At 39.0% G+C, this 13,614-nt stretch overlaps 2 protein-coding genes and 1 long non-coding RNA gene across 3 annotated transcripts; 1 reads left to right on the top strand and 2 right to left on the bottom strand.

Moving 5' to 3' along the window:
• Positions 1 to 726: 726 nt before the first annotated feature.
• LOC140305020 (uncharacterized) lies at positions 727 to 980 on the bottom strand. The gene is made up of 2 exons (XR_011915312.1): positions 885 to 980; positions 727 to 759 (listed from the first exon to the last, which is right to left on the bottom strand). It is a non-coding gene; the product is annotated as an uncharacterized lncRNA (long non-coding RNA).
• A 3,950-nt stretch (positions 981 to 4,930) lies between these two features.
• rps19bp1 (ribosomal protein S19 binding protein 1) lies at positions 4,931 to 7,619 on the bottom strand. Its single transcript, XM_072384649.1, has 4 exons — positions 7,447 to 7,619; positions 6,846 to 7,019; positions 5,973 to 6,070; positions 4,931 to 5,441 (listed from the first exon to the last, which is right to left on the bottom strand). The coding sequence occupies exons 1-4, from the start codon at positions 7,499 to 7,501 to the stop codon at positions 5,292 to 5,294; spliced, it is 477 nt and encodes a 158-aa protein (XP_072240750.1). The 5' UTR covers positions 7,502 to 7,619; the 3' UTR covers positions 4,931 to 5,291.
• Positions 7,620 to 8,112: 493 nt separating this feature from the next.
• Positions 8,113 to 13,608, top strand: LOC140305689 (3-mercaptopyruvate sulfurtransferase-like). Its single transcript, XM_072384652.1, has 2 exons — positions 8,113 to 8,856; positions 12,856 to 13,608. The coding sequence occupies exons 1-2, from the start codon at positions 8,277 to 8,279 to the stop codon at positions 13,152 to 13,154; spliced, it is 879 nt and encodes a 292-aa protein (XP_072240753.1). The 5' UTR covers positions 8,113 to 8,276; the 3' UTR covers positions 13,155 to 13,608.
• The last annotated feature ends 6 nt before the right edge of the window (positions 13,609 to 13,614 follow it).

The raw sequence follows: 13,614 nt of genomic DNA, 5'->3' as shown, positions 1-13,614 counted from the left end.
TGGTGGTTAGCATTGTCGCCTCTCAGCTGGAGCTTTGCATGTTCTCGTCAGGTACTCCTGCTTCCTCCCACCATGCAAAAACCATACATGTAAAGTTAACTGGTGATTTTAAATTGGTTGTTGGGTTAAGTGTGAGCATGCAGGGTTGTTTGTCTCAATGTTGGCCCGTTGATTGACAGTAACTGGGATAGTCTCTCGCCAGATAAAGCGGGTACAGAAAATGGATAGTGGTGGATAATGCTGTATCATTAATGATTTCAATACTTTCACTATCTAGATTTGTTTGTGGTCCGCAATCTTGTTCATTCAAGATAGACTAAATTAGAATTCAGACAAATAAAACATAAAACATTTTGTTGTCTAGGGCTACAAGTTGTTAATGTGTGACATTTCTACCTGATTTGCTCATGATGTGCTTTACTGTATCATTCAGTGTTGTGACTGGAATTTCCAGGGCAATTTGCTGTCAAATTATTGCACAATAAATTTCCCAAAATATAGTGATGTCCAAATGTCCGTAAGTCTCTACGAATAAACAAGGCACTTGAAGTCAGTAAAGGGCACTTTCACAACACCTGAGAGTAAATACTTCACCAGAGAAGATTTGGAAAGAAAGAAGAATGTAAACTAAATGTAAAACAGCTGTACCGTGATTATTTCAATGTAATTGTTGCCAGTTTCAGTTTCTTCTGAATATTTTTTTGCAAGCCATGTCTTTTGTGACACTGGGGGCGGAGTTGAGGTGCAACTTATAGCTCTCTGAATCTAAATGAAAAACAACAAAACACAGTCATTAACAACAAGCTCTGGACATTTATTAGACATAAAACACAACTGAAATTGAAAATTTTGATTCAAACCATTTTGGATTATTGAACACAAACCTGTGAAGGATGTCGACGACTGGAGACAACTTTTAACAACTCTTCATCGAAAGATTTTGTTTGATGGATATTCTTCGCCCTTGGCGGAGGAAGAGGCGGCTTTGATTGCGAAGAAAAAAAAGGAAAGTCATTATTCAGCCTGTAAGGTTCTCAGGGGACATTCTGCAGCAGAATTTAACAGTTTTGGACACTTGAAGAGTCCGACTTCTATTTGAACATTTAAGCTATAAATAAAATAAACAAAAGTTTAAATTCAATGCAAATGAACTGTACCATTTGGGGCTTTTTTTGGCAAATGTGCTGTAGGTTTTTACCGGGTCATCATTATGGCGAGAGCAAATCAGAAATGTGATCAGGGAGAAATGAAGCTATCTGAATACCTAACCAGACCTGTTCACCTTTACCAAGGCCGCTGAGGTCAGAAGGTCAACAGAAGTGAAAGTATTCAAAAACACAGTCAAGCCCGTCAAACAAGACCGACTGCATCTGTGCCACATAGTGCATACTTTCTCTTTTGCTATAATCTGTTTTGTACTACTAGTTGATTCACTACAAACTATGTGACTTCACATTCAGTCACTTTCAATGAGCTGATAAATCGTGTTATATCTGTAGAAATATTTGATCAATCAAACAACACTTAATATCAGAGTCAAAGAGTGTCAAAATTAGGATGTAAGAAAAAGATTGACTGTCACTTTCAGGATGAGAGGCGGCTGGTTCACCAGTGAATTCAGTGGCTTTACTTGAATATTGTCTTTGATATATTTTCTTTGGTTAATATTTGCAATGATTAATTGCTAAAATCAGGAGGATTGGCTAATTATTGTCGTGTAATAATGAAAACTAAAAAATATGTGAAAGAGTTTGTGTTTCATTCTGGATATTCAGAAAAACGTGTCCACAATCAAATGAAATAATCAAAGAAGTTTTGTACAAGTGGACAAGAATAGTTGCAAAGTGTTTGTTTTGCATTGTAATGCTTGCTGTTAAAACCTCCTGACTGCACATGGAAGAAGTGTGCCTCTGAAGGTGATTGCTTTTGTCCCAATTCTTAAAAAACACAATTAATTAATATGCAGATCATACGTATGTGCACTCAAGTTTGCTTGAAACTCTGTCATAAATGTATGGTGGCCAGCTTTGGGAACCTCGATATATATGATATATATATATATGAGAGAAGCTATTTTTTAGGTTTGTGTAACAAAGTGAAAGACGTGAAAAAACAAGGAAATCCTTCGAAGATCTAAAAGATCTTCTGGATCTCTGCAACTGCAAAAGTGTTTTACTTGATCAAACCATAACATCATGAAGGGAACCAAACCTCTCCATTCACAAAGCAATGCATTTTTACACAAAAAGGTTCTTTTTTTTCTTCTTTGCTAATATTTGAACCTAAATGTTGAGAACTTGACACGTGAGCTGTATCACATCAGGAGAGTTTTGATGAACAAAGAAAAGTGTGCAACAAGCAGATGAAGTTTTCTTTGAGGTTGTAGTTTTTCTTGAACCTGTCAGAATGGTATGTAGTGAGCTTGAGCAGGATTGTCATTAAGTAACGTGTCTGCTGTGGCTCATGTGAGCACGTCTTTCAGCTCTTAGCCTTATCATAAACCACCTGAGAACAGGAGAAGACTGACTGAATCACCTTAGTCAGTCCATCAGCGAATGAATCTATGAGGCATTTTTAGTCCTGAAAACCTTTGAATTTTGCTGAGATGAGCAGGACATTTATTCTGTTAAAGGCGTACTGCGACACAGTCAAGCCTGTCAAACAAGACTGACCGCACCTGTTTTTTTTTCATCAACCAACGCATACTTTCACTTTTGCTATAATTCATGTTTATTGCAATCAATTCATTCAATGCAAACTACATGAATGCACATTCAGTCACTTTCAATGAGCTGATAAATCATGTTACATCTGTCGAAATGATTTGATCAATTATTCAACAATCGGTGTCAACAGTAAGATGTTAGAAGAAGGTAATCAACTGTCACTTTTAGGATGAGAGGTGGCTGGTTGCAACGGTGAATTTACTGGCTTATGCTGCACATTTTCTTTGACCGACTGTGTGGCATTTGAAGGTCTGGTGACATTAAATTCAGTTTTGGTCAACACTTTCAATATCTAATCGCCTAAACCAAGAGAGTTTGCAAACGAATAGGAAGGCTAAATCACAATAGAATATCATTTTCTTACCTCCTCCTGTTGTCATGTAACAATGAAAAACAACCCGAGTACGATGCAGATGAGTTGGAGAAGATTTGTGGTAATTAAATCAGAACTATTTGTTTTCATGCCACAAGCAAAATGCATTTTTGTGGGTGATTTTTACAAAGTGATGCAATTGTAAAATATGAATTTGTGATGTTATAGATGAATTATTGCTCTGGTTTAACACTATAATCTCTTACAACTAAATAAATCTTATTTCTTACCTTTGACATGATGCAACTGTTCCTGCTTCTCTCGTGCTGCAGTCACTCAGATAGATGCACTTGTTGGAGATTCTTACCAGGTGAGATGTGAAAACAGTCTGTAACTTGTGATCCAGCTGGTATTCGATTACGATGGTAGGAGCTCATTAGCTAACAGACAGGGGTGGGTCTAAGAGGCTCGGCCTTGCTAAAACACGACTGAGTCAAAAACAAATCTATGATAAGGAAAGAGTCTAAAGATTGTAACAAAAATGTAAAAGAATTTGTGTTTTTCTCTGGATAATCAGAAACACGTGTCCACACACTAATTGAATAATCAAAGAAGTTTTGTACAAGTGGACAAGAATAGTTGCAAAGTGTGTTTTATGTGCGTTGTAATGCTTGCTGTTAAAACCTCCAGACTGCACATGGTGGGAAGAAGTGTGTCTCTGAAGGTGATTGCTTTTTTTCCACTTCTTAAAAAAAATCATTCTTTTATGTGAATTCTCTTAACAGTTTAAATTCAATGCAAATTAACTGTACCATTTGGGGCTTTTTTTTGGCAAATGTGCTGTAGGTTTTTACCGGGTCATCATTATGTCGAGAGCAAATTAGAAATGTGATCAGGAAGAAATGAAGCTATCTGAATACCTAACCAGACCTGTTCACCTTTACCAAGGCCGCTGAGGTCAGAAGGTCAACAGAAGTGAAAGTATTCAAAAACACAGTCAAGCCCGTCAAACAAGACCGACTGCATCTGTGCCACATAGTGCATACTTTCTCTTTTGCTATAATCTGTTTAGTACTACTAGTTGATTCACTACAAACTACGTGACTTCACATTCAGTCACTGTCAATGAGCTGATAAATCGTGTTATATCTGTAGAAATATTTGATCAATCAAACAACACTTAATATCAGAGTCAAAGAGTTTCAAAAGTAGGATGTAAGAAAAAGATTGACTGTCACTTTCAGGATCAGAGGCGGCTGGTTGCATAAATGAATTCAGTGGCTTTACTTGAATATTGTCTTTGATATATTTTCTTTATTTAAAATTTGCAATAGTTAATTACTAAAATCAGGAGTATTGGCTAATTAATAGTAAGGCAGAACAAAATGTTCTTACCCCCTCTTATTGTCGTGTAATAATGAAAACTAAAAAAATTCTGGATATTTCAGAATCAAGTTTTGTACAAGTGGACAAGAATAGTTGTTGTGTCTTTTATGTGCGTTATAATGCTTGCTGTTAAAACCTCCAGACTGCACATGGTGTGAAGTGCGTCTCTGAAGGTGATTGCTTATTTCCCACTTCTTAAAAAAACTATTTCATGTGCAAATCATACATCCTGCAAGAGACAACACTAGAAAGTAGAGGCTTTCAGAGGCAAAAGGACATTACTTTTAGAAGATTACTTAAGTTAGTTTCAAACATTTCAAGGTTTCCCCTTGTCTTGCATGTCACATTTTTATATGATTTGGGAATGCAATGCAGTGGTGCACAGAGAAACATTTGAACTATGTCACCTGAAGCTTTAGTCTTCATACAAAGCTCTCAGATGGCTTTTTGTTTTGGATTTGCGGTACAGAAATAGGTTGAGGACATAAATGAGCACAGTCGAAAACTTGGTGCATTTCAATTTATTCCCATTACACATGAAGAATAGTAGAAATGAAGTTGCAGTTTCTGAAATTCCAAAATCCTTTTCATTCAGTTAATAACCAAATACGACTGGAATGGCAAGTATGTACTATGTGAACACTTCTCCTCCAGCTCCTACAATGACTTCACACGTCAAGTATTCTCCGGCAAAGTTTTGAGACAATAACGAATCGATGGATACATTTCACCACTTTGAAACCAAAACTTGTATTTCAGATATGCGACGGCATGAGAATCCAGAGCAGTGAAGTGGAACTGACTTCCAGGACATAATCTGATCCAAAAATCCACTGTACGTGCAGCGTCTCTTTTCACTGTGTGCGTCATTGTTTTTCCTCGACAGTCCTGCCAAAGTATTCTATCTGGAACTGCTGGAATTCCTCCTCCGTGAACAAAGACTGTGGCTCCTTGGCTTTCTTGGCGGGTCTGTCTGGGTGATTCCGGGACTGCCTCCCTGAATTGTGGCTGAGGATCTAAGCCAGAACGAAATCTCACTTTAGAACAAATTCACCAGTGTTGTACAAGTTCACACCTCACGAGAATAAGTTCAAAGTTAGATTTTCCCATAAACAAAAAAAAACAACTAAATAAGTAATTGAAAATTCAAGTTTAAGTTTAAGTCATTATTGTGGGTTTAAAAACAACAACTTTGCTCTCCAAAGTCCTCTTCAGTCTTATATTGTCAGTATCTTTTTAAAATCATACTCTGGTGCCAATGGAATAACCGGTCAGCACCGGGCTCAAAGTGTCACAACTATTTGGTTTAGTATTCCATCTGTAATCTGCCTTCTTCCCGCCTCTTGTGCTACTATCCACAATATGACATTTTTGCCAGAGCATGCCATCACAGGTTGCATGTCATTCCATCTCAGCACAATACGTGAACTGTCAACAAGAACGTTGTGGAATTCAGTGCAAGAGAGCTGCGCTCACTGCACGCTGACGAGTTAAAAAGTGCCTGGTTAACGCCCCCAACACTCATATTTATGATCAGTCTTCCTTACCTTCATTGTGTCTGAATCTGTTGCTTTACAGCTGTTTTCCATAAAGTATTTGAGGTTGGCGCTCAAATGGCTCTTTCCCTGCTTCTTCCGAAACTCTTCTGCAAATGACACCAAAGAAGAAGAACTTTAACGCCAAAAAGATAAAGCAAAATGGATTATATTGTTTTAAACAAACACCATCACATCAACGGTTTTAAAAATGTATTCCTTTTATTATACGTAATTTATTCTTATTTTCATTTCCATGTTGTTCCATCTTTCACAGAATTTTTCTTCAATACAAGATCATCAGACCAATGATGGACATCTCTCAAGAATCACATGCCGACGTGCACATCCCACTGCTACGGCTGACAACTTTGTGATGGTTCAGGAAGACAGGACTTAATCAGAATGTGGGTGGAAAGTTGTAGATGGCTTGATGCTCTTATTAAAGTTGTCCTTCTGTCATTGTTTAAATCAGTTTTTTTTCCATAATAACAATTCTTCTCATGCATAAAATGGCTCAGATGTAACTCCACATCATTGCACACTGATAATTTGAGCTCAATTTGACTTTGCAAGCAAACAACATAAATGTCCCTTAACACTCTTTGATTTATCTTGTTACTGATGATCAGATCTGACAAATGAGATCCAATCTGCTGCAGCAGGTTTTATTGTAAGCAACAACAACAAGAAACCCTAAACTATTCAGACTGCTAGTGCCTTGCTTACTTACACACACGCACACAAACTAGCATTTGCGCTTGCTACTCTTATTCTTCACACTATCAAGATCAAACCTTCATGGGTAGCTGGCCTTTCTTGTTGCAATTAACAGTGGTTTTGGACAGCAATGGTTAATATTTCAGAACAAAAACGTGTACTGACCCACTGCTGATTTGATCCTCTTGTCTTTGACTGTGGCTTTGCTCTTTCCGGGACCGAGGCGGCCCTGCAGCCTCTTGACTTGTCTGGTGACTCCCTGTCGCTTCGTACTCACCAGCTCCATCACTGTGGCCGAGCTGGGGGTCTTCTGCTTCTTCTTCTTCTCTTTACTGACATCTGATCGGAAGCACGGGGGAGAAAGTGAGGCAATAAACCTAAATTTAAGCCGCAAGCATGTTTTTTTATGAATATGTTCCAATTATTTTATCTATTAGTTTTTGGAGAAAATTTGAATGAATCAACCCAGGCAAAAACATTAAATGTATGCATTTGACTTGTTGTACTTCTAACCGGGCTTCAGTGAGCCGTCGCTTTTCATTGACCGGATGAATACCAACATTATCACTGAAGTCCCAATAAGACAAACTATTTCGAATATAAAGGTAGCAGCGATAGAATAGAGCAAAACGACTCAAAACAACTTTAGCCGTAAAGTTGGATCAACACTCAGAATATCCAACTTCAACATTGGTAATAGCTTCATGTGAGCGACTATCACCGTTGCTAATGTTAGCAAAGTGATAAACTGACAGGCTAAACTGACCTTTAATGTCATCACTCAGCAGCTCCAATCCTCTCCTGATCAACGACGCCGACATGCCAACTCAGAAATATAATGTTTGTTGAATTCTCTCCGTTTAACATCTGCTGAACACCAACGTCTAACCGTAGTGCAACATGTGAGCCATCAACATCCGGCTCCTGATGTGCGTCAACTGAAAGTGTCCGTCGGATAACATTCAAAGTGAAAACTGTTCCTACCTTCGACGACAACTTTCACCACGACTGCATAACAACAACAACAATAATAATAATAGTAATAATAATGATAATAATAATAATAATAACAATAATAATAATAATAATAATGATGATGATAATGATAATAATAATATTAAGAAGAAGACAAACAAGAAGAAGAATGTCTTTCATGCATACATTTAATATGCACTAATGATGATAATAACACGTCTTTTAAAATAATTTGTGCTGTCTTTGATACTTTTTTGTTTATGCTGCTATAACATCCTCCCAATGAGGATAGATGAAGTCTTGTCTTTTCTTAATGCAACTCAAGTAAAATTAAGAGTTAGAAAACAGAACAAGCTAAAAAAAATGATGTGCCATGTTAGGCTCAATTTTCTAAATATGAACAAGTGGGGCGTGTAGAGACTCAACAACTGTAATATGAAATCAATGCAACGTGATTATTTTAATGTTGTAATGTAATTTGGCTTCTGTGATGCGCAGCCGGCCACTTCCAGTCGTTGCTCAGTAAACAGATGGTATATACTCTCCACCACTGTTACCTTTGCTCACTCTGTCGTTCTCAACCTTTGTAACGTCTCTGCCTACAACACAACAACACTGACTATGGCGCTTCAAACTAGGGCTCTGGTCACCTCTAAATGGCTTGCAGATGCTTTGAAGATTCAGGGGAAAATGCGCATCTTGGATACTTCTTGGTATTTACCCAAACTACGGCGCCATGCCAAGAAGGAGTTCAAGAAGAAGCAAATCCCAGGCGCAGCTTTCTTTGACATAGATCAGTGCTGTGATAAAACCTCTCCTCTGGACCACATGCTGCCATCAGAGGAGGTCTTTGCGGATTATGTTGGGAATTTAGGAATAGAGAGCGACACGCACGTCGTAGTGTACGATGGCAGCGAAGTTGGTGCGTTTTCTGCACCACGCGTGTGGTGGATGTTCCGTGTTTTCGGGCACAGTGCAGTGTCTCTACTTAACGGGGGCCTCAGGAACTGGGAGCTGGAGGGTCGACCAGTGAGTAAGCAGTACGTCAGACCCACTCCCACAGAGTTTAAGGCCTCTCTTAACCGCTCTTGGGTAAAGACCTATGAGGATATCTTGGATAACCTGGACACCAAAAAATTCCAGGTGGTGGATGCAAGGCCCTCTGGCAGGTTTAGAGGACTGGACCCTGAACCCAGAGACAGTGAGTAGTCTGGTCTAAAGGAATAATTGCATTTATCTGTTCAACTTTTCTGCTAGCACAAGACAGATCATTCAGCATGGCAACAAATCCATGTGTATGGGTGGCTGTACATGGGCAGGGCTCACACAGAGCCTGAGTTGTGCTGTACTGCACTTGTACAACTGTAGTTGTTTTTATGACAATGGAGATGTTTTTATGACAGTGGTGTTACATCCTACAACTGCAGGGAGATCCGAAGAGCATAGAATCTGCCAAACTGTCTAGTGTTACTTTAAAGAAGACAAGCTTGGGGGTCTGTTAGAGAAAGAAGGTTTAATAACAAGCTCCGACTGTAACTTTGATATGATTGTTTGTGTATACAAATATAAATGTGACCCATACAGGCATCCTATAAAGCAGTGGTTCCCAACCTGTTTTGCTGCTGTGTGCCCCCGCCCCCCATGATGCCTGGACACACTCTCACGTACACGAGTACATCGAAAGAATAATCTCCAAAGCTTTACTGGCACAGGCTGAAAATGTAGAGGTTCAACCCTCATGATTCCTTTGATACATATTCAACAACATAGGTTAAATGAGACCTAATTTCCTCCCACTGTATGCTCATACGCTAAGTAAATAGGTGTGCAAAATGGCGTGTACAGATGCACACAGTCACTGATTCATTGCAGTGAACATTACTGTGGCTCGATGTTTTTTTTTCCAACAAAGCTCTCCACTTTACACATTAAAGCCATCTAAAATATGATTTATGAGTATTTCCACATCAGACCAGACATCACTCTCAAGTCATTCATTTACGAATACACAAAGACCTCAAAAGGAGGAAGCTGGGGTTGCTCAGTACCTGGAACCATACACGTCGTCATGATATGACATCAAGACCAAAATATAAGATTACCATCAGTTAAAAACCCTTTTGTCACTTGCTGGTAGGGTTCACTTCATCTGGTTAGGGTTAGAAAACAATCATGGTTAGATCTAAAAATGCAACCATCGCTTTCACGGATGCCGTTTTTCTGAGAAACATGGTTACATGTTAATGAAACACGTTATGGAGGAACTTTGGACAGGAAGTGGACAGTCTCAAATTCTTTGCTGACAAACCCTAAGAAGGAAATTCAGAGTTTCAAAACAGCTGATCTGTGAAACCTAAAAAGGTAAAGAGAACTGTAGTCTGTTTCTCTTCCTGTTGTCAGGGTTAGGCTTACAGAATGACTGATTCTGCCACTATTTGAAGTTGGAGTTATGTTTTTTGTATGACTCAAAACTCATAGGAAGACCACTGAGTTGAATTTTTGAAAAAGCGAACTTCCCTCGTCATGTTTGACGAGTTTCTGCTGGTCTTCCAGTGAACAATAATTTAAGCTAAATCATTGTCCCATGACGTTTACAGTTGTCAATTATCAGAAATGAGTCACTTTCACAGTGCAGAACTTGACATACCAAGCGGTTATCTTCCTCTTAATTCGTATGTTTCTAACAACAACTACAACAAGAATCACCTCAATCAAGTTACATGGGTTTAATCCTTAGTGATCAAACTTATTAATCATAAATTAAATCAGAGCAGTTCATCCAGTCTAGTCTAATTTATTCAGTCTCCTTTGAGCCCTTTCTCATTGTAAAAATGTAAATATTTAGGTCAGATTTATTTTCAGATTTACAATAATGCACACAAAAGGCAGATGGAATATTGAAAAAGCAAAAGTCTAAATCCAGCATCTGCTCTCCTGAACAAAAACCAAACCAAGACATGACATTCGATGGCAGTTTTGACTCATCATGGCACAGACATGCAGCGGAAAAGCCCCAAACATTTCAAGGCTTCCTTGTAAATCGGATTTTTTCAGACTTTGCTCTTGACAAACATGCAAAGTGCACACAGTGAGAATCAATGGAAATCGCAAACAGTAGAAGAGCAAACAGAGAGATGTAATCATGCATTTTATGTGTAGTCAGCGGCCCGTAGAGTCACACACATGCATGCACACACCATTGTGCAAGCTGACTATAGCAGATATTTTATAGTTATTGGGTTAGAGTTTAGATTTTGTCCTCACTTGGATCTATCAATGTTAGTATGATAAGACAGCTTCAGTAGATATTTGATCTAATTCCTTATACTTCTGTATCTCACACACAAACACTTGCATATGTACAACTGTGAAAATACACACACTGTCACATACATATGACACAGAAGAGCTTTCAGCAGTGAACAGTTTGGACAAATGATTGAAGCGTGTAATCATGATAATCACAAACGATGCTTACACATACCTGATGTATGAACAGTGAAGTCAACAGATAACAGCATTTGTGTTGACGCTCCCAATATGTTTTTGTTTCTCATTATCTTTGGGAATGCCTGTATTGCAATTTAAAGACATTGAAGAAACATGATTAGAAGTTCAAAACCATGCTTCATCACCCTGCCTTAGTGTTTCTGTAAACGACTGAATCCCCCAAATTATTGTCCCTTTCCTTTAATGCCGAGTAGTTCATTGTGTCCCACAGCTGGAAAGATCCAAACGTCTTTTATTTAGCAGTTTTCGGATCAACCTTAATTTAAAACCTTTATTTCTACTATGTCCAAACAAACAAACCAAATCACTAAAGTACACATCTTCTGGTGCTCTTTTATCTCTTACTGTGACTGATGCCTGCATTGCAAACAGCTGAAAGGTAGAAAATTAGTCACCTTACCTCATGCAAGAGATGTGGCAATGATATGACACATCGGTGACACCGTGTTTTTCTACTTCTTCAATGAATGAATGACATAGAGGTCTGAACGGCGCATCGCGCTTGATGCATTTCGAACGCTGCTTGAATGCAGTATTGTATCATAATTATTCATTATTTATTGGTAGTCGTTTGTTGCATACACAAAAGTTAGTGACAAGACAATGTGCTGCTTTTTGATAGTCGTAGCAGTATTATGACCTGTACTTAAACAGGAATAATACTCATCGAGATCAATAATATATCCATCCATCCATTTTCTATACCCACTTAATCTGTCGGTTGGGTTGCGGGGGGGGCTGGAGCCTATCCCAGCGGTCATCAGGCGAGAGGCGGGGTGCACCCTGGACAGGTTGCCAGTCCATCACAAACGAGACAAACAACCATCCACGCTCACACTCACTCTGAAGGACAATTTTAGAGTCACCACTTAACCTAACATGCATGTTTTTGGACGGTGGGAGGAAGCCGGAGTACCCGGAGAGAACCCACACTTACACAGGGAGGACATGCAAACTCTACACAGAAACCTGGAACCCTCTTGCTGTGAGGCGACGGTGCTAACCACTACACCACCGTGCAGCCCATCAATCATATATATGTCAATATTTGTGTTAGTTCCAGCACAGCAGCACCTCACTTCTGCCTGACACTCAACCAAAGTAATTTAAGACGTTCATAGAGTTTTGTTGCGTACTGATTTTAGTACAAACAAACTTTTTAGAGTATCTTTTATTTAAATGTTGCTTAAGAGCTGTCAGATTGGTCTGGGACACACCTTGTGCTTAGAATTTTTGCATTGGGTTGACCCTTTCTATTTATTACTCTGTGGCAAACTACGGAGCAATGGATAGTATGGCGAAATGGGCCAGAATGAACAAAGATGACAATTAAAAAGGCAATTGATATTATTCAATAGAGTGTTATCAATACCTATATAGTAACAGTGGAAATGTGCAAACGTAAGAATTTTGAGTTGTTTGACAAAAGACTTTTTAGTGTCTAACTGCTTGTTTTGATTTTTCAGGCCAGCATTTCCGTTGTTTTACTTACTGTTAATTTGTCTTTGTCTTTTTAAAAAAAAAAAACTTTAAATGAAATTTTCACTTCTTCCAGAGAAGATTAAGGAGAATTGTCTGTTTAGTGTGTAAACAGGACTTTGTAACAGCTTGTTTTATTGTAGCAATTTGTCCATGTTTGATCAGGGAAACGGAAAAAGAAAACGGTTTCTTTTCTCTCTCTGATTGACAGACACAGAGCCAGGCCACATCCCCGGCTCCATTAGCATTCCCTTCCACTCCCTCCTGGCTCCTTCGGGTCACTTTCTGCCCAGGGAGCAACTCCAGGATCTCTTTGTCCGTGTTGGTGTGGACCTCAGCCGCCCCATTTGTGTCTCGTGTGGCTCTGCCGTGACTGCATGCCATGTGGCGCTAGCAGCTCACGAGTGTGGCCATCCGGGAGTGTCCGTTTACGACGGTGGGTGGTCGGAGTGGTATACCCGCGCCGTGCCTGAGCATGTTATATCTGAAGGCAGAGGGAAACATTTGTGATTGATTGAAAACACCAGATGGTGTGAATGAAGATTTGAATCTGGATCACACTCAAACAGGATGACAAGAATCTATTTTTGGGTGCTTTGTATCTACATCCTATGAAGCTACAGTCAGCAGTGGGCTGGCAAAGCCTAGCATAAAGACAAGGGTCATGGAACACAGCGAGCCATACTCAGGACCTAACAGGACATGTTTTATTAACTCTGAATGTTACCACTGTACACATTATGCCATCTTTGTTAAATCCATGTGTAAAACTTGTGAAACATCACATTTCGAATAAACACATACAGTATTTTTACTTAGTTAGACTAACTGGATTCACAGTAAAGCACAGAGGGAGAGTGGTGTTGATCTTCTCATGAACCTGTCAGCCAAAATGCTAATAAATGAACGTCCTGAATGTTGAACTGTTCATTGAACACAAATAAATGTTAAGTTGTTTAACAAACTTTTT

This window comes from Leuresthes tenuis, unplaced genomic scaffold (assembly GCF_036924035.1).
Source record: "Leuresthes tenuis unplaced genomic scaffold, fLeuTen1.0.hap1 SCAF_4, whole genome shotgun sequence".
Classification (NCBI taxonomy): domain Eukaryota; kingdom Metazoa; phylum Chordata; class Actinopteri; order Atheriniformes; family Atherinopsidae; genus Leuresthes; species Leuresthes tenuis.
The sequence above is the reverse complement of the archived record's forward strand: the minus strand, read 5'-3'. Positions and strand labels throughout refer to the sequence as shown.

Coding starts and splice junctions, on each gene's coding strand:
- LOC140305689 (XM_072384652.1), top strand. CDS start 8,277: ATGGCGCTTCAAACTAGGGCTCTGGTCACCTCTAAATGGCTTGCAGAT. Junction 8,857..12,855: donor GGACCCTGAACCCAGAGACA/GTGAGTAGTCTG, acceptor TCTGATTGACAG/ACACAGAGCCAGGCCACATC.
- rps19bp1 (XM_072384649.1), bottom strand. CDS start 7,501: ATGTCGGCGTCGTTGATCAGGAGAGGATTGGAGCTGCTGAGTGATGAC. Junction 6,071..6,845: donor GAGGATCAAATCAGCAGTGG/GTCAGTACACGT, acceptor TGTCATTTGCAG/AAGAGTTTCGGAAGAAGCAG. Junction 5,442..5,972: donor CAGATTCAGACACAATGAAG/GTAAGGAAGACT, acceptor GTTCTGGCTTAG/ATCCTCAGCCACAATTCAGG.